At 38.1% G+C, this 25,436-nt stretch overlaps 1 protein-coding gene across 3 annotated transcripts in view; it reads right to left on the bottom strand.

Moving 5' to 3' along the window:
* Window positions 1–25,436, bottom strand: part of LIN52 (lin-52 DREAM MuvB core complex component) — a 111,875-nt gene that overhangs the window by 46,034 nt on the left and 40,405 nt on the right. The window contains exon 6 of one of the 3 annotated variants that reach the window (XM_045448210.1): window positions 2,754–3,494. The exons of 1 other annotated variant lie outside the window; for it this stretch is intronic. In XM_045448210.1, the coding sequence (XP_045304166.1) occupies window positions 3,451–3,494 (44 nt within the window). In that variant the 3' untranslated portion in view covers window positions 2,754–3,450. Of the gene's footprint in view, window positions 1–2,753; window positions 3,495–25,029; window positions 25,307–25,436 lie in introns of those variants that run through there. One more of the 3 variants, XM_045448211.1, reaches the window with a different exon arrangement.

Here is a 25,436-nt window from a genome sequence, read left to right as displayed (position 1 = left end):
ACATATAAACAAAGGTTAGTCCAAAAAGCCAACCCAAGGTATTTATCTACAAAAACAAAAGTATTTAGGGTTTGATGCCTGTGTTCTGATACTGCTCACAAATGGGTAGTAAGTATTATGATTTGTAACCAAATGATGCCAATTCTTCTTTTTCTATATTAATATGACTTTATCTGGCTTAAGATAAAACAAAGAAAATCAATAACCCTATCTAGAGGAAATAATGCCAAATAAAATAGCATCTAAAACATCAATTTTTATTTCAGTGTGTAAGCCCTTTTCTTGCTTGGCTGTACAGTCTCCAATCATCCCTGAAATACAAGTGATTGGGCTCTTCTGGACCCACCAGTTAAGGGGAGGGAACATTTATCTACCGTCAATTCATGGGACACTAATCTCCTTCCCACTCTTCTGATTACAAGCAAGCAGGATGGTAGAGGAAAGGCCTCAACAGAAGCTTTAAAAATAAATAAATAAACCCAGCCCCTTCTGCTCCAGGAATACAGAAAAGATTGGCATTAATACAAGAGAAAGTGATCTGTCCAAACAAAAGCCAATCTGAAGGAGGAGCAAACCCCACAAGCTAGCCTGGCATTAATGGCAGGAAGATAGCATACTTGTTAAAAATGTATATTTTAATTTTCTGTATTGCAAAAGGCCCCAATTTGCCCAGGGATCTAGCTAAGCTGCCATTTTCTACTACGACAGAGTCTAATCTTTATTTAATGGATTTAGCATCTATCTTTACTAGAGTGGTCTCTAAGGAAAAGGGGAGGGGAGAATGAAGGGGCAGAGAAGAGATGATCAGATCCCCCCTCCCCCTTTCATCCATCCGGCGCTCATGTTTGTGTTCAAAATTCAATTACCTCCTTATTGATACTTCACAGAGATATTTAAGCTGCAAACATGAAGCCCTGATTTCCCAAGGGGCCATGCCCCTCTCTATTTCACTGCTCTGCTTCCCCCTGGGTGAATTCCTGAGGCGTCCATATTAATAGGTAATCAGTCACAATTCATTTATTAAACAGCTAGCAAGGTTTATCAGCCTGCCCTGATTAGCCCGAAGAAACCACTGAATTCCTAATTTATTTATGGAAATGCAAGTGTCTTTTTGAATTCCATTCAGGAGCTGCAGGAGTGTTTTGGTCGCAGCATACTGCAATCTAACAGGCAGCACCAGCACACCAGCCGCAGGGAAGCTTTCCAGGAAGAAGAGGGGCAACCAGAAGGCAAAGAGCCAGGGACATACACTGCAGAGATTCTTCTCCTGGCCACGGGATTTGGGTCCACATAATCCTTGGATTAGTACTTATTTGATTGCTTTCTGTTTACATAAAAGAGTTTGAAATGTTGTCACCAGGCAGCTATTACTATCCACTGTAACAAAAATCAATCTCAGGGATGCTGCTTTTTGATTGGCAGAAAAGTGGCCCTTAATGGAGTAGAATTGAGGACCTCGGTGAGTTAAAAGACAATCATTCTCAGCAGAGTTAAGACACCAACAAACCTAAACCACGAAAATAATACTTTTCAAGCATTCATCTTAGAATAGTAACTAAACCAGACCCCATTTTAATCTTCTACTATTCTAGGCTGTCGTGACAAAACAGCTTTTCAGATGATTTCCACAATTCTAATCAATTAACAATTCACCCAAAATTGCCCATTACTAATTAAAAGGCCAATTCAGAGTAAATAAAGCTCTAAAGAGTAACATTTAAACCAATGCTAACTGCCCCAACAGGTGCAATTAGAAAAGAAATGGTTTTAGGGACATGAGCAGATCATGCAACCTAGACTCGTTTTCAGCCAGAATTAGGACTGACTTCTTCTGAAAAAGCATAAAATACAAAAAATATAACGAATGTAGCCAATGTTTCAATGCCAACAAAGAATATTAATGCTTATCTCTGTGTGGGTTATCCACAGCCAATATTTTCAAATCCCAATCTGCCTTCCTCAGAGTTCACTATGATTAAGAGCAACCTCCCTGCATAACCTGGTATATGCAGTGAAAGGCAAACCATAACTGTAAGAAGAACATCAAATCCCAATTGGGGAACATTCTACAATGTACCTGGACCAGTATGTCCTCCTTAAAACTGTCAAGGTCATCAAGGAAAGCCTAATAAACTGTCACAGCCAAGAGGAGCCTATGGGGAGGTATGATTACTAAATGTAATTATGGTATCCTGGATTGGACTCTGGAACGAGAAAAGAACATTAGGGAAAGACTAAGGAAATCGGAATAAAGTATAGGGAAAAATGTTAAACAAACCAAAAAAGTTCACTAATTGTTAACAAATATGTAACAAATGTACCATAATAATAATAATAATAATAATAATAATAGGGTAAACTGTGTGTGGGTTATATGGAAGCTGTCCTTTATAATTTTCCCATAAATATCTAAAACTATTCTGAAATTCAAAAATTGATCTAAAAAACAGAAAGTGATAATTTATAAACTAAATTACAAGATGGCCAAAACATGAATAAGTAATTTTTATATTTTTATAAGAGAAAGTTGAAGATATACTCTCAAAGTCATTTTTCATTAAAAACACTGTAAGTAAAATGAAAATATTCATATTTATTTGTCTTTACCTGATAGGAACACCAAAAACGTATTTAGTTATTAGTATATTTACTTATCACGATTCTCCCCAAAATGTTATCTCTATGCAAAATATCAGTATTATAATTACAACAAATGGAAAGCCCCCTAAAATACACACACACACACACACACACACACACACACACACACACACAAACACAGAAAAATATACCAAAAAAAAAAAAACAACAAAAAACAACACACAGCAGCTGTCATATGAAAAAATAAGTAATTGGGAGAGGTGTTTGCAAAGAAAATCAATATATCCTCAAACCAACTATTAACACTCTTTAGGTTGTGCTGATATTACTTTGGGTTGTGTTGATGTTACTATTCCTCTCCTTAAGTCTGAACCATCAAGAAATGATTTGTATGTGCTCTGGCTAAAGATGAAACAGGCTCAAGTCAAGAGCACCAACCCTCTCCATTCCCAAATTAACAACTGCATACATTAGGATTCTGTTAATATCTCCAAAGTGAAACTTAATAAAATTTTCTTTTAAGGATGTCTTTACTTGAACTGCCCAATACATAAAAATACTACGTGTGGCCCTGGCTTCTGAAATACTAGGTAGGGAAAAGCAAAAACTAAAGTGCATCATGGCAGGTATAGCATCACATACTACAAACAACTGCTGTGAAGTCAGACGACATGGGCATGATTCACAGCTCTTGGGTCAGCCCAAACCTTTGTGAACTATAAAATGGAGTCAATGGTCCAACTTACTCATTGCACAGTTGTGAGGCTTTGGAAACTATGCATTTAAAGCACTTAGCATAGTACCTATTAGTAGGTACTCCTATAATGATGGCTGTTGAAGCTATGCTTATCAATGTTTCTCAGCTGGCACCTGATGACTACAGGCAGAAAAACCTGAGGAGACAAAAAGTTATTTGAACAGTATAAAAACAATGCAGAGTCCATCTACAGAGTTCATTAACGTTAACACAGCATCCTTACAGACATTGCACCTACTTGATGCACTTAACAACCTGTATGGAAGGTATAGCAGTTATTTATCACCTATATTTCAGATAAGAAAAATTAGGCATGCTAAATGACCTGTCCAAGGTCAATGCTAATAATGAGCAACGTCAGGACTTGAATATAGTTCTTCTGACTCTCACTGGCTAGTTTGTTCACTGGCCTTCCATTCTGCACCACAGGCACGTTCTGTCCTTTGGCTGATAACTCTTGACTTCTCTGTCATATCACTCTAATCCATGTCAAACTCCTTACAACTAAAACCCTTATAATGCCACAGGATTTCTTAAACCCCACTGCTTTCATCAAGCGCTACCATTTTAAGAAAATTTCAATCAGAAAAAAGGGACTATTCAAAAAACATTTGATTTGTATTAAAATAACCAACAGAAACAGACTGGCCAATCACTTTAATATTTCTTTTAATTTATGCTCAAGTGCACCCTAATCTCTCATCAATAAATTTCATTGACATCTTTGTCCAAGGCAGTTAGTCATTATCTCAATCTTGACATATAAATATTCCCACACACAAGACTGAAAAAAAAAAAAAAAAAAAAGACACTGCTCAAGTCCTTCTTGAATATTCTATGCATTAACACCCACTTAAAGTCATACTACATCAAACAAACTACCAATTGCAGGCTATCATTCTAGGATTTATGTGGAAAAATATGTCCTCTACATTTGTGGACTCTACATCTTATGGGTCCATTCAAAATAGTTCCTAGTAATATATGAAATAACAAATGAACAAATATATTAAAATGTTCTTTCTGGTCTACTTGTCCCAGCAGGTGACCCTTTACCACTCTTACTGAAGAAAGTTTCTCGGAGTTACCCCCATGTATCCACATTTTGACTAACACCTACAAAGGGAATACTGCCATCTACTGAATCACATTTATCACTGTTCTTTCTCTATTACAGTGATACCTCATTTAGTGGCTCTGGAAACAAAATTTTTAATACTAAAGATGTTTATAAAAGCCAACTTTGAAGGCATAAAAAGTTATATATGTCAGCTACGCATGACAAAAATACCCTACAAAATAAATGCTATTATTCTTACCCAATAATGTAAGGCCCTGCTTTAAGCAATATTTTGAAATCTGGCTGGAATACTACTAATGCTTGAGAACTTTCTTTGCAAGCTTCCCCTATCAAACCAGAATGGCTTTGAGAGCAAGCATTTTATTTTAACATTCGACTAGCTATTAGACTTGAGTGAATTACTTTCAATTTTTATTTCAGCCACTATTTGCCTTAAAAAATTTTTTTTAGTTAACTTTTAAAGTATAACATATACACAGAAAAAAGGAAACATCAGAGGTATATGTGTGAGGAATTTCACAAAATGAACACACAACCATATAGATCTTTATAGAGAACCATTACCAGCCCCCCAGAAGTCTCCCTCCTCCTGGCCCCTCCCAGCCAACACCATACCTGCAATGTAATCATTATTTTGATTTATATCACATAAATTAGCTTTGCTTGTTTTTGAACTTTATACAAATGATATTGTATAATATGTACTCTTTTTGTGTTTATCTTCATTTACTCAGTGTTATATTCCTGAGACTCATTCATGTTGTTGCATGTAGCAACATGTTCATTTTCATGGCTATATAGTATTCTATTATGTGAATACATCAGAATTTAGTTATTCATTCTACTGCCAATGAACTCTTGGATTGTTTCTAGTCTGGGTCTATTATGAATAGCACTGTTCTGAATATTTTTCTATACATGTTTTGGTATAGCATTTCTATTTCTAGAGTGTGTGTGTGTATATATATATATATAGCACTGGAAATACTGGGTCACAGGGTATATGTATCATCCGCCTTAGAAGATACTGCTGCACTGTTTTTCACAATGGTTGTACCCACAATCATTTGCCATTTAAAGTCTCACACTTCTTAGCAAAGGGCGAATCTTTCAATTGGAAATTGTTCCCGGGGCGCCTGAGTGGCTCAGTCAGTTAAGGATCCGACTCTTGATTTCATCTCAGGTCACAATCTCACAGTTTGCAAGTTCGAGCCCTGCATCGGGCTTTGCACTGATAGCACGGAGCCCACTTGGGATTCTCTCTCTTTCTCTCTTTGCCCCTACCCCACTCATGATCTCTCTCTCTCAAAATAAATAAATAAACATTAAAAAAAAAAAAAAAAAAGGAAACTGTTCCCAGTTAGAAAAATCTGAGACACCTGGAAGCAGTTCGGGACTACTTAGGGGAAGAGAGGCCACAGGGTTGCTCACTGGAAAGCATTACCAGAGGTCTCATTAACTGAGACCTTCCCAGACTCTCAGTTCCCCCTTGTGGACTATGACCTATATAGTCCACAGAATGCTAGAAGCCTATTTTGAGTCTGTATCCCATGTCACTGTACCCTAGTAACAATTTACCAGGAAGTTTCTCCCATTCAGGTTCTCTTAAACACTCTCTAAACCCTAATAAATACCTCAAACTCCCAGATATTGTATGTTTTTCAGCACAAGCTGTTTTAGTTAGAATTCAGAGACATTTTAATACCATAACGTCCTTCCTATCTGACTACATGGAATGTGTTTTAATGTAAAGAAGTTTCTGAAAAACACTATTAGTAGAATTGAACTGGAATTACTATAATGGGAACACTTCCTCCAAGATTTCTCCTATTTACAGTGACAAAGACTTTTGTCAATAATGTGAGAATACCATGCTGAACGACATTCTTGTACATATCAGCACTGGTACAGTCTTATCTCATCATGATGTCTCAACTTAAAGGCAAAAAGGAGACAGCTGCCAGAATATTTTAATACCTATGAATTTAGAGAATTGCTCTACGTCAGTCTAATCATTTTGTAGGGTTATAAAAATATATGCTACAAAAGTGGTGCTATAAGTATGTGTCCTTATGTAGCTGAGGGTAATAAAACACTGCACAGCCCTGGGTCAAAGTATGCCAAGCCAAAACTGATATACATCAGTGCTGCTGTAGGTTTTAAAACTGCTCTGGCTAATCTTTTTAAAGGACTCTTATTTGTTTGTTTTATATTTTAACGGTTTATTTATTTTTGAGACAGAGAGAGACAGAGCATAAGCAGGGGAGGGGCAGAGAGAGCGAGACACAGAATCCGAAGCAGGCTCCAGGCTCTGAGCTGTCAGCACAGAGCCCGACATGGGGCTTGAACTCACAAACCGTGAGATCATGACCTGAGCCGAAGTTGGACACCCAACCGACTGAGCCACCCAGGCGCCCCAGGACTCTTGTTTATTTAACCAAGAATTAGCTGCAGTAGTAACCAACTGCTTCAGTGCTTCAACACTGAGTTGTGCCTAATCAAAATTCAGAAATCATCACTGCATGCCATAAGGAGGTTAACATTCAGCATGTAGAAGACTAAAAAACAACAACAAAAAAAGTCAATATATTTTTTAAATTAAGGGTCTTTGAGACTCTGATAAATCCATTCAACATAGAAAGCAGAAATAATCAAAATCATTGTCAAAGTGCAGGTCAAACTCATCCTAGGCCAAAGATGCTCGACAGTGGCTACTTTCTTATCTCTTTGTTACCACTTACAGGCTTAACAAGGTAAACCCAGAGAGGCTACTGCATGGCTCGGTGGCCAAATTATGAGGTAAGGTTACTTTGCCTCCCAGCACACTTAATTACTGGTCTGTATGTGAACGAATAGACAGATAGGCAATGCCTTTTACTGTGCTAGAAAGTCTGGGCAGCCAGCAAGGGAAATGAATATGAGAAAAAAGGATTTGTGCAGGCTAATCAAATAGTAACTGCGACATGGAATGTTGCATTTTACATAGAATCTTACAGTGAGGAGGAAACCAATTTGCCGATGATGATATATAAAATTTATTTCTTTCATTCAAGTTTAAATTCCACTTCCTTTTTTTTTTTTTTTTTTTTTTAAAAAAAGGCTCTACCCTGGGGCGCCTGGGTGGCTCAGGCGGTTGAGCGTCCGACTTAGGCTCAGGTCACGATCTCGCGATTCATGAGTTCAAGCCCCACGTCAGGCTCTGTGCCGACAGCTCAGAGCCTGGAGCCTGCTTCGGAGTCCACGTCTCCTTCTCTCTCTGGCCCTCCCCTGCTTGCACTCTGTCTCTTTCTCTCAAAAATAAAAATAAACATTAAAAAAAGTAAAATAAATAAATAAATAAAAAGACGCTACCCAACCACCTTCATCCCACTATGATCTCTCATTTCTGAACTCCTATGGTACTCACGTGGCATTTAGTACATGTTCTCTCATACGGTGATCTTTTTATATACCTGCCTTGTCACGCTAATTGATTATAAACACAAGAGTTTATGTATTTTTGACATCCAGGGTCTGGCACATTGCTTTTCATCGCAGGCCATACATAAATGTTTATTTATTATATATCTAAATCCTAAGAAATATATGTGACCCCACAGTAGAGTCGGATGTTACAATAAGTACCAAGGATGATCAAGAGATTATTTCAAATCTACTTCAGGAAAGAGTAAAAGAAGGTGAGAGGTAGAAAAGACTCATTCATGAATTGAAGGAAGTGGAATACAAAATCATTATACTTCAAAAAAAAAGGCCTTCAGTTAGGAGCAGGCATATAATGGACTTCTTCAAATCCTTTTGGGTTTCCTAGACTGGTTTCGTATTTTTGTATTCTTCTTTTTCTTAAATGATTTGTTTTAAAATTGAAATATAATTCATATACCATAAATTGCTCCCCCTTTAAGCTGTGGCAAAATACACATTACATACATTTTATCATCTTAACCATTTTTAAGTGTACATTTCAATGTCATTAAGTATATTGATACTGTTGTGCAACGCATGTTCAGACTTTCTTTTTTCACCTTGCAAAACTGAAATTCTGTATCCATGAAATAATAACTCCCCATTCTCCCTTCCCCAACCCTTGGCAACCACCATTCTACTTTTTCCCTCTATGAATTTGGCTAGGTACTGCATATAAACAGAATCATACAGTATTTGTCTCTTTGTGTTATGACTGGCTTGTCTTACTTAGCATATCCTTGAACTCATCCATGTTGTAGCATATGTCAGATTCTTCTTCCTGTTAAAGCTGAATGATATTCCACTGTATGTACATACCATATTTTGTTTATCTAATCATCCATCAATGGACACTTGGGTTGTGCCCACCTCTTGGCAACTGCAAATAATGCTGCTATGGGCATACAAATTATCTGTGTAAGTCCCTCCTTTCAATTCTTTTGGGTATATATACACAGAACCGTGGAATTGCTGGATCATAGGTAATTCTATTTTCAGTATTTGAGGAAGCACCTTACTGTTTTCCACAATGGCTGCACCATTTTTACATTCCTAACAATAGTGCACAAGTGCTCCAATTTCTCTACCTCCTTGCCAACACTTGTCATTGTCCATCTTTCTCATTATAGTCACCCCAGTGCGTGCAAAGTAGTATCTCATGATTTTGATTTGCATTTCCCCAATGATCAATGATGCTGAGGACCTCTGCTTGTGCTTGTTGGACATCTGTACATCTTCTTTGCAGAAATGTCTATTCAAATCCTTTGCTACTTTAAAAACTGGGCTACTGTCTTTTTATTGTTGAACTGTAAGAGTTCTTTATCTAGTCTGGATACAAGCCCCTTATCAAACAATACAGAAATGATTTTTAAAAGTTCTCTCCTATTCTGGGGTGCCTCAGTGGCTCAGTCAGTTAAGCATCCAACTCTTGGTTTCAGCTCAGGTCATAATCTCATGATTTGTGGGTCTGGGCCCCGCACTGAGCTCCATACTGAAGGCACAGAGCCCACTTGGGATTCTCTCTCTCCCTCTCTCTCCTTGTGCTCTCTCTCTTTTTTAAAATAAATAAACAAACTTAAAAGTTTTCTCCCATTCTGTGGGCTTTCACTTTCTTTTTTTCTTTTTAAGTAAACTTTACTCCCAATGTAGGGCTCGAACTCACAACCTCAAGATTAAGAGTTGCATGCTCTATCTACTGAGCCAGCCAGGCACTCCATGTCTTTTCACTTTCTTAATGGTATCTTTGAAGCACAAAAGTTTTACATTTTGATGGAGTCCAATTTCTAATTTTCTTTTTCTGCTTATGTTTTTGGAATCATATGTTAGAAACCACTGCCTAATCTAAGGTCATAAAGATTTATGCCTATGTTTTCTCTAAGATTTTCACAGTTTCAGCTCTTACATTTAGGTCAATAATGCATTTTGAGTTAATAACTGTATATGGTGTGATGTAGGGGGTTCAATTTTAGGTTCTTGTGGTGAATGTTGTGTTTTCCCAGCACCATTTGTTAAGTTATTTTCCCTCCATTGAATGGTCTGGCACCCCTGTCAACAATGAACTGACTATAAATATGAGGGTTTCTGGATTCTCAATTCTATTCTATTGATCCATAAGGACATCCATATGCAAATACTACACTGTCTTGATTATTTTAGCTTTGTATTAAAATTTTGAGACTGTGAGCCCTTCAACTTTGTTCTTTTTCAAGATTTTTTATTTTTTTAAGCTATTCTGAGTCTCTTGTATTTCCATGTGAGTTTTAGGATATGCTTGTTAGTTTCTGCAAAACCAGCTTCATTCTTGACCTAAATAAAGTACAGGACTAGTTCCTACATTTGGAAGGATCCACAGTCCTTACAAGGTTAATCATGCAAACTGGGATCTCCCCACTGTTTGAGCCCTACAAATACCAAGGCAAATGTAAGTGATAACAGACCATTTCACACATTGGTGGTGAACAATAAAAACAGAATCGAATATAATCTCTAAGGACAGAGTTATTAATTTAAAGAATTGTTAGATCTCCTTTTAGGCAAAAAAACAATTATTCTTCTAACAGTGTTACAAAATATTCCAGAGAAAAGCAGACAGTAGTATTATATACAATGCTGAATAGTTCCATTACACAAGAATTGAATTTTTGTTTATACTTTATACTTAGGCGGAAAACAAGTTATTCTAAACAACTCATAATTGTTACCAGTATAGGAATCTAAGTTTTTAATATCTGTGGGATTTCAACTATAAAAGCATGAAAGCCAATATAACACAGGTGTTTACTTGCAATTTTGCTGAAGAACTAATCTAAACTAATCTAAACAACACACAAAACATTCAGCTAGTTAGTGGGCCTAGCAGTCCACTTACCACCAGCATCCCATTGTGACTGCGACATTCCCTAGCGGTACTCTTATACATAGTAAAGATAACAGTATGCAAACTGGAGAGGATTAGAAGTTTCTACAAATTTGGAACAAAAGATACCCATCTTTTATTTTTATACTTCTTTGGGTTGGCTCACATCTATGACACAAATAGTTCCATCACAAATTCAGCGGCACGTGGGAATGTTTTAGCAAGGGCACCAGCTTTTACCAAAAATGTTCATCAGAAAAGAGAAAAACGAAAGCTGAAAAGGCAGTGAGGATGGTACAGGAAACACAGGACTCATGACCACAATGTGATTTGGGAGAAAATGTGAGGTTAAAGGTTCATAAAAAGGAAGAGTTAATCAATCATAACAAGAAATTGTTTAACACAAATATGAAAAGAAAAATGCCTTTGTAAACATGAATCATGAAAGAGGAAAGGTAAACACCTAATTATTGGACAAGAGACATTTATAATGTACCAATTGTAAGAAGTGCTGGGAATTCGGTGGTGGAAAAACCCAGATGCCCAGATAACCTTATAGAGTTTGCGGAGTTTAAGATCGGGCTACCTCATCTACTTTGCAGTAATGGGTAGACTTTGTGCAAAAATTAAGTTTGTTCTACTAATCTGAGAACCTCAGGACATAAAAAGAATTCCTTTCCAAATATGGATAGGTCAATATAAAAGCCTCAGATACAGGGTTGTTTTGGGATTGGTCTTATAAATACTTTATGGCAGGATTGGAGAACTATCTAATTTCTCAAGTTTAAATTTTAGTTTCTCCTCATCATGGACAATGTGCAAAGCCATCGTTAATGGCTATGGTTTGCAACTCTAAATCTCAAGTTGATGTTCCCTCCTCTTAACGTTTCTGATTTTTCAGCTGGAGTGTAAAATACAAGCCCATGGTATATGTCTTTGCCATACTTTGACTGGCATCATAAAATGCCATGGACAAAGATCTCAAACTTGGTAACAGCCAGCTTTAGTAGAGCTACATCCTTGATTACATAAGAAACATTATGGGGCGCCTGGGTGGCTCAGTCGAACTCATGAGTTCGTGTCCCATGTCTGGCTCTGTGCTGACAGCTCTGAGTCCAGAGCCTGCTTTGGCTTCTGTGTCTCCGTCTCTCTCTGCCCCTCCTTCACTCATACTCTGTCTCTCTCTCTCTCAAAAATAAATAAATATTAAAAAAAAAATTTAATATTAAAAAAAATATCATGGGATCTCTTACTGGAGACTGGGGATGATCTTTGGATTCTTACTTAGCATGCCTTATAAGAAGGCAGTATATGGCTTCAAGCAGCTTATTTTCACAGGCAACGAAGAGGAGTATGCTATTAATACTAGTCAGACAAGAGGATGGCAAAGGTTTGGAGGGCACACATAAAAGTGACATGGAAGAACTGAAAGAACAAGAAGACTTAGAGATGATTTGGCAAAGAATAGCAAAGAGGGGGCACCTGGCTGCCTCAAATGGAAGAGCCTGTGACTCTTGATCTCGAAATCACTGAGTTTGAGCCCCACATTGGATGTAGAGATTACTAAAAAATAAATAAAGTTAAAAAAAAAAAAGAATGGCAAAGAGGATGGCACTGAAAGATTAGAACAAATCTGGGGAGTTTCCATAAATTTAGTCAAAGTTCTACCATGGGAAATTGCTACTAGAAACCATAACCAGTGATGATCAATGAATACAACCTTAAGTAATAAAATTTTCACTGATTTTGTACCAGTGAATAAAAGCAAAACATAGCTACCATTCTTACTGTCCTTTAGAAAGAAGTCATACTCGGGGTACCTGGGTGGCTCAGTCGGTTAAGTGTCTGACTTCAGCTCAGGTCATGATCTCGCGGTTCGTGAGTTCGAGCCCTGTGTTGGGCTCTGTGCTGAAAGCTCAGATTCTGTGTCTCCCTCTCTCGCTGCCCCTCCCCTGCTAACACTCTGTCTCTCTCTCAAAAATAAATAAACATTAAAAAGAAAAAGAAGCTATACTTCATGAAGGTTTCCTCTCTACTATCTCACAATTCTCTTCCTTATCTCCTTTACCACTTGCTTTTTTTGACAAGGCTAATGTTGAAATGTGACTTTTTCTGGGGTTCAGTACGCTTCATGATCTCATCACACAATCCATAATAATGTGATAACACTATCTTAAATCTGAAGATTCAGGCAAATTCAAATTAATGCTTCTACCAATAATTCAATGTATTGTAGTATAACATTTATTTTAGTGGGAGCACTACTTGAGTTATTTCTAATTATGGAATAATTCACATCAAAAAGCCAAAGGGATACCTTAATTTTTTTCAAATGAACCTTAATGCATTTTAGAGGAAAAATAGTATGGGTTAGCACAAACTTGGGAAATCACAAAGTCCGCTCATGAATACCAAGGTCCTATCTTGACAGCAACAAGTTGACTCTATAATTTTCCACAGAAGTGCCAGATGCTCACTTTTATAGCAGATTTCATAAGCTTTACATTTAATGAGAAACTGCTAGCTACATTTGGCAAGGGAAGATTATCTCTCAGATGTAGAGAATACCAGCAGAAGCATCTTTCTGCTTCATTCTTCCAAGGAGAGACTGGGTGAAATAATTTGACAGTTAAAATTATTTGAACAGTTAAAAATCTCCATGGTAAATTCTTTGTTGAAAGGTCAAGTGCATCTGTTGAAATGTATTCATTGTATTTCTTTCAGAGTAAGATGGGAGGAGGAATACTTAAAAGTCACAAAATAGGTACAAAATCAGAATGTTGTTCTGTTACACTGTAGGTATTATTCAAAAAGCTGTTGCAAGTTGATCATTTATACTACAAAGAATTTTACCTATTTCAAAGCTCATCCCACTTGTGCTAGCTCCAGGGAACTGATTTGTGTAAGCTCTGGACTCATTCTGTGGTCTATCTACAGTAAAAAACTTTGTGGGGCGCCTGGGTGGCGCAGTCGGTTAAGCGTCCGACTTCAGCCAGGTCACGATCTCGCAGTCCGTGAGTTCGAGCCCCGCGTCGGGCTCTGGGCTGATGGCTCAGGGCCTGGAGCCTGTTTCCGATTCTGTGTCTCCCTCTCTCTCTGCCCCTCCCCCGTTCATGCTCTGTCTCTCTCTGTCCCAAAAATAAATAAACGTTGAAAACAAAAAAAAAAAAACAAAAAAAAAACTTTGTGCCTCAATTTGCCTAATTTGCTTAATAGATTCACAATCTTCTCATGGCTTAGGGAAACCCCTAACCTTAACTTGATCAGAAAGCTGAAATGTTACTAAGTAAGAGAAGGAGGCACAGGTCAAAGGGTCAGCAAACTTATCCTATAAAGGACCAGGTAGTAAATACATTAGGCTTTGCAGGCCACACTCAGTCTTTGTCTCATATTTTTCTGATTTTTGTTTTATTTTATGACCCTTTAAAAATGTAAAAACCATTCTTTGTTCACAGGGAACCCAAAATCAGGCTGTGGGCTATATAGTTCGCCAACCTTTAGAGTAATGTTAATGGAAATGTTCTCTGTGCTGTCCAGTGTGGTAGCTACTAGCTGCACATGGCTACTAAGCATTTACTAGTGTGACTGAGAAATTAAATTAATTTTATTTTATTTTAATTAATTTAACTTTAAATGGCATGTGGCTAGTGGCTACCATTCTGAACAGCATGAGTCTAGAGAATCTCCAATAGCCCACAAGAGCCCCTGAAATCTCGGTATACACCCATATGTCCCAAGAATCTACTGAAGGCTTGGACAAGAGGTAAATCATGTATAAATAGTAACTGTTATTAATAGCCTCCAATTATTAAGTTAAGCATCGTGCATCAATTCGAATGCATCAAGGAGAGGAAAACAATGCAGAAGAAACTTGAAACAAAACTAGCTGGCATTTCACAACTTAGAAGTATGACATCTCTTCAATAATGATTGGGCAAATCAGAACTTTGAAGAGGTGAGAAAATGAGACTAAAGGGCTTTCAGTTAAAAGACATATAAATGTTCCCATTTTAGATGGAAGTGCCAATTTCTATCAATTTGCAAAGGTCCTATTGAAAGCAACTAAAATTAGGTTTTGGTTTACCCAAGAAGACAAGTGATTTCTTCCGTCACTGACCTGAAATATTCTTGGAAAATTGCTTTGCTTCATTCATCACACTGCCACTCCCAGCAAGGCCCCTAAAGTTCACAAGGTACAAACTTGCTTTGTTAGCCAAGCTGTTAACACAATAAACCTAAGTCCTCATTTTCACGTGCTGACAAATCATTTCCCAAGTCCATTAATGCATTCATAACTTGATACTTGGAACATCTGAAGTAGAAAATTAGGGAAGAAAACACTCATTCAATTTGAGAGGAAGCCTCCAGTCGATGCCTTAGACAACATCCATTAAAGGCTATTTGTTTTCCTCACCTATCTGGACTAAGCAAAAAACTTAAAATATGCAGTAGGGCACATATCACTACACATATGTCCAGCTGGTGGTCTATGACAAGACTCACACTATCCCTCCCCAAAAGTTTTACCTCCACTGTTTCCTATTTTAAATGTCCTGGAACATCCCTGAAGAAAGGAAAATCACTGATGTGAGAGGGTGAACCATAGAATACAAATCAATGAGTGCAACCAGTTGGTACAATAAATATTCACCCACGGGTCCAGGTCAAACTATCCAGTAAGAGTCTAGAATTGGTACATCAATACAATAAAATTCTATGCAGCAATTAGGAAACAATGGGGTAGATCTATCTGTATCGCTGTGGAAAGATATACAAGATATACTGTGGGGTGAAAAAGTAAGTCACAAAACAGTACATATATTATGATCTCATCTGTATGTGGTAACATAAATAAACTTGATTATGCATAGAAAATGTTTTGGTGGTTACCTCTGGTAAGTTCAGCAAGCAAGGTTTTTACTTTCCACTTTATATCCTACTATGCTATTTAAAAAATTTTTAAATCAAAAGTGTAGCCTAGAGAGATTTCTGCAGTGATCTCCAAGAGACTAGGAATATGTGGTAGTCCTTAACTGTTGCAGTGTTGATAATTTAAATGAAAAAGTCAGAGCTGTTCTTTTTGTACTTAAAGCCACTACTGTAATGTTCCTAAGACTGCTTCTGTCAATGAATTTCTATAGTGAGGAGGAGAGAAAAAAAAACTCACACATTATTATGTAATTGAAAAAAAAAAAAAAAAATAAGGCACACTTCAAATAGGGCCTTGGTAGCACAAGAATCCACAAGTGCCAACCAGCTCTAGGGCTGTGATGGTCCCAGGAGAGCCATCACATTTCAATTACCATCACTAACATTACTTATTATTTGGCCTGCTCCAGTCTCTAAGGAAGGCAGCTTGTGATGACAATACCCAGCCTCTTCTTGTAAAACAATTCATTAGGCAAAGCAGAACAGCTGGGGCAGCCACGTGCTAGTTCTTAAAGCACCACTCCCCTGGGACCTCTGGCCCAGATTTCTCTTTTGGTGAGGGACAGCCACCACCCCTGTGACAGCTGTAGAGTCCTCCAGGGACACTTCAGGTTTAATCAGTACTTCCTGCACTGGAGAGGGCCATTTGATTTCTAACATAAACTAATGGCACTCCTGCTTTCAGCAGGTTACACCAGACATCAGATAAGAGGCTTTAGGGCATTTTTATCTTGTTCTAATGCTCCAGAGTTAATGAGGCAGCAAAAGATATTGTCATAGAGCCCCGGTGTAGCTATATTATCCAATAAACGAACTCTTTCCAAGACAGGTTTAATATGGATCGAGGAGGTAAAGAAGGCTGGCTTAATATTGATCCTATTGAAAGGATGAGAATCCAGTCACCAGAAGTAGGGCAAAATCATGCACATTCTGCAATAGACAAAGTGCTAAGAAGTCATCTTTAAATATTAAGTAAAATGCAAGTTTTACTATTCTAAGCAGCATAAACCTAAAAGATTTATTTGGCATTTTGGGTTAAGTTTTCAGAAAATGCTTCTAAATGACTCTATTTTCATGTATTTTGCTGAAAGGTATTCTTGGGGTTAGTTTTTGTCAAAACTAGCAATCAAGCCATTGTAAATATAGCTTATATTAATATATAATTTATTAATATATAATTATGCTAATAATATAATTATATATTAATAAAAGATATTACAGGTTTTTTACTGGCTATAAAGTAAATTTGATTATGTTAAACAATAAAGACTGCCTTTAACTTCTAAATATTACCAGAGCTTATATCATATTGGGCTTCAGAAGTAACTCAACCATCCACTCAACAACACTGATGCCCTATTATAATCAAGGCTATGTGAGACACAGCAAAAATAAAAATCAGCACTTGGATTCACTATCACTAGGCCAGGCTAACTGCATGAAAGACAATTTTACTGAAACAATCTTTTTTTTTTTTTTTAAATCTCTTAGAATCTGCTTTGATAAATATATGGAAATCAGAGAACCAAGTGTTTCACTTCATAACTAGAAATATCTACTCAGAACCTGCTTAGTAGATATACATATTAATAAACTGACCATAAAAAGGGTCACTACTAAAAGCTCACCATTTCTTGAGTGGTCTGCCTCCTAAAGATTTTTTAAAAAGCTGAGATTTTTCTGTTTACTTCCTTGGAAAAATAGCTGTCCCCACCCCCATCCCCCAGAAGAGCTCTGCAAGATCCCTTAAAAGGACTCATGGGTATGAATTTACTGACTTTTGGAATACCAAGCATACCATATGGTAAAGAAAACACAATCAATCCCTAACTTTTGTTTATAATTCATACAACATAATCAGTAAAGTATAAGAATGAAGCCTAATTCACAGATGAACAACCATTCATACACCTCTAAAATCACTAATTCTGAGCTTTCTCAACATGGCCATCACCTCACATTCTTCTACTGACCAGTCATTGCTCTTGCACAGGTGTCTTGTTACCTGTGACAGAGAATGTTGATTGCTTATCCCAATACCTATTATTCTCTTCCTCCTTATTAGCAAAACCCCTAATTTCTAGCCAGCAAAACCATAGCCCAGAATAAAAGATGACAGTCTTTTGCAGCTAGGTTGGTGCAGACAACTAAGTTCTATGGCACTTCTAGAAAGCTGCTTAAAAAAAAAGAAGTCAGCTGTGTGGGACCCCCCCCACCCACCGCCCTTTGCCCTTCTTCTTTCCTACCTTCTCCTGGCCTACACCTCAGGCCTGATGGCTAGAGCTCTAGCAGTCACCCTGTATTTTGAGGTATCCTTTAGCTGAAAACCACTAAGAAAGTGGAGTGGAGGGGCGCCTGGGTGGCGCAGTCGGTTAAGCATCCGACTTCAGCCAGGTCACGATCTCGCGGTCCGTGAGTTCGAGCCCCGCGTCAGGCTCTGGGCTGATGGCTCAGAGCCTGGAGTCTGTTTCCGATTCTGTGTCTCCCTCTCTCTCTGCCCCTCCCCCGTTCATGCTCTGTCTCTCTCTGTCCCAAAAATAAATAAACGTTGAAAAGAAAGTGGAGTGGAAAGAAAGAAGCTTTGGTCCTTGATGACACTCTGACTGTGTCCTACCAGCCTGGGCCTGTCAACCTCCAGCCTTCCTTTTTGTGGCAAAGAGTTCTACTCTGTGTAAGCCACAGTTCACATAGTTGAACCTTATCCTAACTAACAGACTTGATATCCAGAATCTTTTAGCTTATAATAGTGATAGGTGCTTACGTAATTCACTTCGATGATGGCTTGACACTCTGTACCCCACTTCCAGCCTGAATCGTATTCTCCTGGTCACAGGGGCTTAAAATCTTAAAATCATTTTGACTCTTGTGTCCTTCCAGTTTGTTACAATTTAATACCTATTTTTCCTCCCCAATATCTCTCAACTGTCCTGTCTTTTGCATTCACACTGTCCTATCTAATATAAGCAGCACTGTATTCTTAGACTGCAACAGCTTCCTAGCTAGTCTCTGGGACCCATCATCACGCCCTTCAATTCTCCTTGGAGGTAGCTATCAGACTTCTAATGATCCCTCAGCCTGGTCCTTCAGGTCTTCCAATTTAGCTCCTCCACACTTTCTAGTACTCTAACCAACCCATACTCAAAAACTGCTTCCAGTCTGAAGTGTCTTCCTTCTTCTCATATGCAAATATTAGCCATCAAGGTGTACTTCCAAGCTTCATCTCTCCCAAGATGTGTTCCCCGGATGGATTCGTTACTTCATTTTTGCCTCACGAGGAATTTGTAGAACCCATGGTAAGAGAGGGAAGCATGGTGTGAGATGTGCATGGTGTGAGAAAGGCCAGATCACACAGCAACAAGGCCAAGTTAAAGATTTCTTATTTTTTTCTGAAGACCAATTGGGAAGCCATCGATGGGCTTTAAGAAGGGAATAAAGTCACATGTCAATTGTGTTTCAAAAACATTACTGACTGTAGAATGGAGTAGTTACTGGAGAGAGATCAATTCTACAGCTAATTTGGTTAGCAGAAGGGGAGAATACCAGAAACAGATTAAAGAAGCTTGATAAAGCCGGCCCCCCTATAGAGGGAGCTTGAAATTCAATATTCTAGAGGAAAATGATAGTCATTTGAGTAAATACATGTTCACCATAGGAAAAAACTGGTAAATATTTATTATTATTATTAGTGTTTATTTACTTTTGAGAGAGAGAAAGACTGAGGCAGAGACAGAGCATGAGTGGGGGAGGGGCAGAGACAGAGGGATACACATAATCTCAAGCAGGCTCCAGGCTCAGAGCTGTCAGCACAGAGCCTGACACGGGACTCAAACCCACGAACCGTGAGATCATGACCTGAGCTGAAGTCAGACACTTAACCAACTGAGCCACTCAGGTGCCTCTGGTAAATATTTATTAAAAGAGCTGGTGTGTAGAATTTAGTACTAAATGTTCTACCAAGAATGCACTGACATTTGCAATGCTTGAATCTTGACTGGATCTTGGTTTAAAAAGAAAAAAAAAAAAACTACATAAGATTTTTAGGAACAACTGAGGAATTCTGAATGTGAAAGGATATTAGATAGTTTGCAGCTACAGGACGTAAGCAGTATTATGCAGGAAACTGTCCTTATTCTTAGAAGATGTGTTCTCAGGTGTTTAGGGGTAAAGTGCCTCATACCTGAAACTTACTTCCAAATAGTTCAAGGAGAAATAAAAATTTAAACACACACAGACACACACAGACACACACACACACACACACACACACGTACATGTACATACATACACATACACATATATGTACGCATGTATGTGGTCAGGGAGGCTTACGGGGTATTTAAAATGTTTTCATACAAAGATGAACTGCAGGAGGAAAAGACTTAACGGCATTTCTTCCTAAGTTAGTGAAGAGGAGCTTCTTCCCTGACCTATTTGTGGCATTCATATTCTTTTACTTGATAATCTGAAATAAGCTATTTTTAATCTATATGGAGCCAAGGAAGTCTGGGATCTTAAAAACTAAACTACCACTTGAGGATTTTCACCCAAGAATGATCCCTTCTACAAGCAGTTAACAGATCAATACTCCAGCCCTCCCTTTAGTTTCAAGCCTGGCTACTCTTGGATTCCATTCTCAGCCTGATTAAGGACAGTGAGGAAGAAATGCCAGTCGTTTTTCAATCTGGAGACATGTTCTGGAATCATTGTCCAGTGTCTTTGTTTATTAACCCTTTAATACAAAGTTATCAATTCCCACTGTGGAGCCATTTCAGTGAAGAGCAGGTACACAAATTCATATTCAAATAATCTTTTATTGTGTTGCTCTCTTCTTTGTTAATGCTATTATCCTCCAACACTGAGACTGTTGGCTAATTAGACCCTTGTTTTTACTGAATTTGACAGCTGACAGCAGCAGAAACAGAAGCAGAAAACCATGAACTATTTTCTCTCCAACCAGAAGAAAAGTGCTTCCCTTGCACAGGAAGCTAGTGCACTATACTCTCCCCACCTATAAAACTATTTTCTAGGAGGCAGTAATAGTCGTAGTGATAACAAGCCTCTTAATCTGAGCAATCAGAAAGCTTATTACTCTAGGGGTACCTGGGTGGCTCAGTTGGTTAAGCATCTGTCTGACTCTTGATTTCACCCCAGGTCATGATCTCACAGTTCATGGGATTGAGCTCCATGTCGGGCTCTGTGCTGACAGCACAGATCCTGTTTGGGATCCTCTGTCTACCTCTAGCCCTGCCCCTCCCCCACACACTCTTTCTTCTCTCTCTCAAAATAAACAAACTTAAAAAAAAAAAAAAAAGCTTATTTTTACAGAGCTATCTTCTTCTGACTAATGGAGTAGGCATATAGGTGAAAGTCCTTAACTTAGCCCAAACTTGTGCTGACAACCAGCTTGTATAAAATGGATAAAAGACAAAAGGAAAAATAAAGGTCTACACCAAAATGGATGTTGAACACTTCCAATATGGCATTCATTAAAGAAAACTTTTTAAGTTCATAAAACAAAACTGGAAGCTACAGCACCAAGTTAAATTGTGGCTTTGTTTGTTTGGTTTTCAGGTTATTGTGTATGTTTTTTAAACCAGACCTAGTAAGCCATATACTAGAAGTTTTCCCAAACTTGAATCAGGTTAATGATGTAACTTACTCCATGAGGAGCACTGCTAGGTGTGATGGGAAAGAAGAGAGTGAGTGACAAAGGGTTCCTAGTCTAAAGAAAGGCAAGGGCTGACTTCCAAAGGGGCCTCAGCAACTTATCTCTCTCACCCAAAGAAAGTAGTTGACCCTTTGTTGAGTAAGAAGAAACTCTATTATGGCAACAGGAGAGACAGAGAATCAAAAACACAGATAATTTCACATCTCATTTTAGGTATAATTTTCTCTAGCCATACTTTTTCACCACAGCTTCTGGAAAGAAGCCAAACAATCTTGTATCATATCATCTCCTTTAATCTTCCCTCTCCCATCCACTAGTAGAAAGATGGCAAAAAGAATGCAAGCAGAAGAAGGAAGAGAAGTGAAATGTTTGGAAAAATCAACTAGAAAACTCTCCACATTACTTGGACGTGTGGGATGACTAAGGACTGAGATTTATCCTGCATCTTATCCTCTCTTTGCTGAACTGTACCGCCACCTACTACTCTTTTAAACTACCTTGCAGAGGGTTCAGGGTACGCAAGGACAGTTTTGATTCTTGAGGGGTGTGCTCCAGTATCAAATGTACTAGAAGAAAATTCTGTGTGTTTGCTTCTCCACCTATTTTTAAAGGGTTCTCTTTGGTTTCTTTCACAATTGCTCTAAGGAAACACTAGAGAAATCCTGAAGCGTCCTTAAAGATGGAATATTAAGAATTTGTCTCTGTTTTAAGCCTTCCTTTCTCACGGCAAATGGTTGAGTGCACCCTACTTCAAGCAATCAGCAAAGAGACACTACCAGCTGAGAATTAAGACATGGCAGATGGAAAATCTGGAATGTCATGAAAACTCTAGCTGCCCCACTCTTGAGGGCTGAGTGTCCTGAAAGAGAAATCCTGTGTTTTAATTCAAATAAAAGATAAATGGAAAGATGGAAGTTTCATGAACAACAAGGACAGAAAATGGGAAGTCATCTTAAAAGCACATGAACTTAGAAGAGATTTTTTCACATCTGTATCAATAAAGTTGCATTTCACTTAGGAAGCAAAGGTTGTCTATGTTCTATTTTCAACACACAGCTATCCAACACAATGTCATCTGACTTTAAACAAACAAGAGGCCAAGGTCCAGTATCAATTCCTATCCCACCATTCCTACCTAGTCTCCCAGCAAGTTAATGCAAATCAAAGCAAGCATTTCAGTGCTGCTGGTAGTGAAGCCTGTTCCTTTCCCAAGAGAGGCCTGTAAAACAGGACAGTCACTGACAGCAGTACAATTACTGACACAGATACAGACTTTATGGACATGTTTATCTCCGCTGTAAATCCATACTCTCTCTCCACTCCGATTCACGAGTCATAAAGAAATTGCAGATAATGAAAAAGTTGGGGAAATTTACAGCATGTCGGAAACCTCAGACAGCCAGAAGAAATTAAAGAGCTGACTAGGGATAAATCACACAGGTACAATTAAAACTTCCCGCATACCTCCTTCATTTCCAAACTGAGGCACAATCCAATGGAGCTGATGAAAAGTTGAGGTCATGACTCCTCAGGCTGTAATCATTTCTTAACTAACTGCATGTTAAAAATTAGCCAATTCACTGGTCATGCGTAAATGCTGACTTCTTGCTGCTACCTTGCTTTCCTTTGCTCTCTACCAGAAGCACCCATGAAGCAGTTCTGTCTGTAAACAGGCCAAATTGCAACAAGCAGTAAATGGAAAGGTGATGTCCCTTCTCCCACCGCCATCTCTGTAGGTACAGGACCTCTTTTACCATCACCAATGTGGACCGAGCATTAAAATGAGAAAGTGGAGCTACAACGGGTGAATGAAATTGGAGGGTTCTTCTTCCTCAATAAATAACCATTCTGACGGTTTCATTTGATCTCTTTTCAACATTCCAAAGGAGATTTTAAAGGACTGTTATGTTTGATACTAGAATAAGCATTACTTCTGGTGATACTTGTTTTTCAGTAGTGGACTGAGCTTAAAGGTCCATACTCTTAGGTAACCATCTCAGCATGAGCTAACATGTGCTTTAGCTTTAGCACTGCCTTAAACCACTCAACTTTTATTTTTTACATTCTTCTAGTCACTAAGCCTCCAGGAGGGGAGGAAAAAAAACAAAAAGGGGGGAAAAAGGCAAAATCAAAAATCCTAGACTTTACCAGAATCTATAAGTGCTAACTAATGTGTAACTCTTATTCCAATAGAGTATATCAGAAAAATACTAAAGAAATAATGTCTATTTCTTAAATAATGAGACTTACAGATCCCACATGATTAAAGACTAGAATGTGAGTTAACGGTTGGCTCCCCTATTCTATAAGCCTACAAAATCCTCTGTAAAGGAAAAAAAGGAAGAGTCTATCACATGCTACATTCTTCCATTTCCCCCAACATAGTTAGATGAAACCAGCAGGTTTAAAAAACATCAACCCAAACATTTACAAGATCTCTCTGGAAAGCAGAAATGCAGAACACAGACTTTACCAGCTAACTTCTACATGTCTGAACCAAACCAAGAGTATCAACAAAGTTATACACAAGTCAATACTAATCTCTGTACCTCTTTGTAGGATGAAGCTACAACCAAATTAGCTCTATATGATTTTGAAATTCTGAGACCTGTCAAGAAATCAAAGTTAAGAGGCACTTTTTTTTTTTTCCTGGAGATATGGAGGATGCAATTGACATGGTTTCGATTTTGTTCCTACTGACCCCTTGATGATTTCAAGTCCATTTTACACTTCAGAGAATCCAAATGTCATTTTCATTTTATATGTTAAGATTTCACTCTCAACGGAATAAAAATGCTTCTAAGAAAATACTGAGAGTTTCAATCCAGACATCTCTACCATTGAAAACTTAGGTTATATCTAGCTCATGAATCTCAAATCTATTCACCCATAAGATGTAAGACATGGTATCTGATCTGTTTTTGCTTATAATGAAGAGTTCCTAAAGCTCCTAAGTGTTTGATTGGTGTCCAGTATCAAATAAGAACTGTTAAACACAGGCAGAGTTTTATTTACAAGTTCCCAAGAGGCAAATTATCATATATTATCAAATGAGTATTTGAGTGAAGTCAAGAAACATATCTACTATTACTATTCTAAGAGGCAATGATACCCCTGGATCAAGCATCAGAAAATTTGATTTCTAGTCCAGGTTTGCAAATAACTAGGTGTGGGGGCAAATCACGGAAGCTCTCTGAACTTCAGTCACCTTATCTGTTCAAATGGGAATACAGCTGGCCCTTGAACAACACAAGTTTGAATTGCATGGGTCCACTTACACGTGGATTTTTTGATAAATACAGTACAGTACTATAAATGTATTTTCTCTTCCTTATGATTTTCTTTTTTTTCAATGTTTATTTATTTTTGAGAGAGAGTGAGCAGCGGAGGGGCAGAGAGAGAATGAGACACAGAATCCAAAGCAGGCTCCAGGCTCTGAGCTATCAGCACAGAGCCCAACACGGGGCTAGAACCCATGAGCCGTGAAATCATGACCTGAGCCAAAGTCGGACGCTCAACTGGACTGAGCCACCCAGGCACTCTGTTATGATTTCCTTTATAACATTTTCTTTTTTCTGCTTATTTTATTGTAAGACTACAGTATTTAATACATATACAAAATATGTGTTAATCAACTGTTTATGTTATTGGTAAGGCTTTTGGTCAATAATTAGCTATTAGTAAATAAGTTTGGGGGGAGTCAAAAGTTCTATGAACCATTTTTGCCTGCACAAGGGGTTAGCGCCCCAACCCCTGCATTGTTCAAGGGTTAATTATGGTAAAATAATAGTGAGAATTAAATGAGAAAACATAAGAAATACAGCAGGCTCAAAAATGTTACTTGCCTTTCCCTCTTCATGAGACATGATTCAGATTCCTGGTTGTCATTAATGAGCTGGGTAGCTGTCTTTAGTCAAGTCACCTAACATCTTTAGGCCTCTGTTTCTGCATCTGTAACATTAGAGGGTTGGGACTCGATGATGTCTAAGATTCCCTTCCAGCTGTAGCATGCTATGATTACCGATTCTGGCACTAAATTACTGGCTGACCATGGGAAAGTTACTTCCTTTCTTTAGATCTC

Source organism: Leopardus geoffroyi, chromosome B3 (assembly GCF_018350155.1).
Source record: "Leopardus geoffroyi isolate Oge1 chromosome B3, O.geoffroyi_Oge1_pat1.0, whole genome shotgun sequence".
Taxonomy (NCBI): domain Eukaryota; kingdom Metazoa; phylum Chordata; class Mammalia; order Carnivora; family Felidae; genus Leopardus; species Leopardus geoffroyi.
This window is presented reverse-complemented; position numbering and strand designations above follow the sequence as displayed.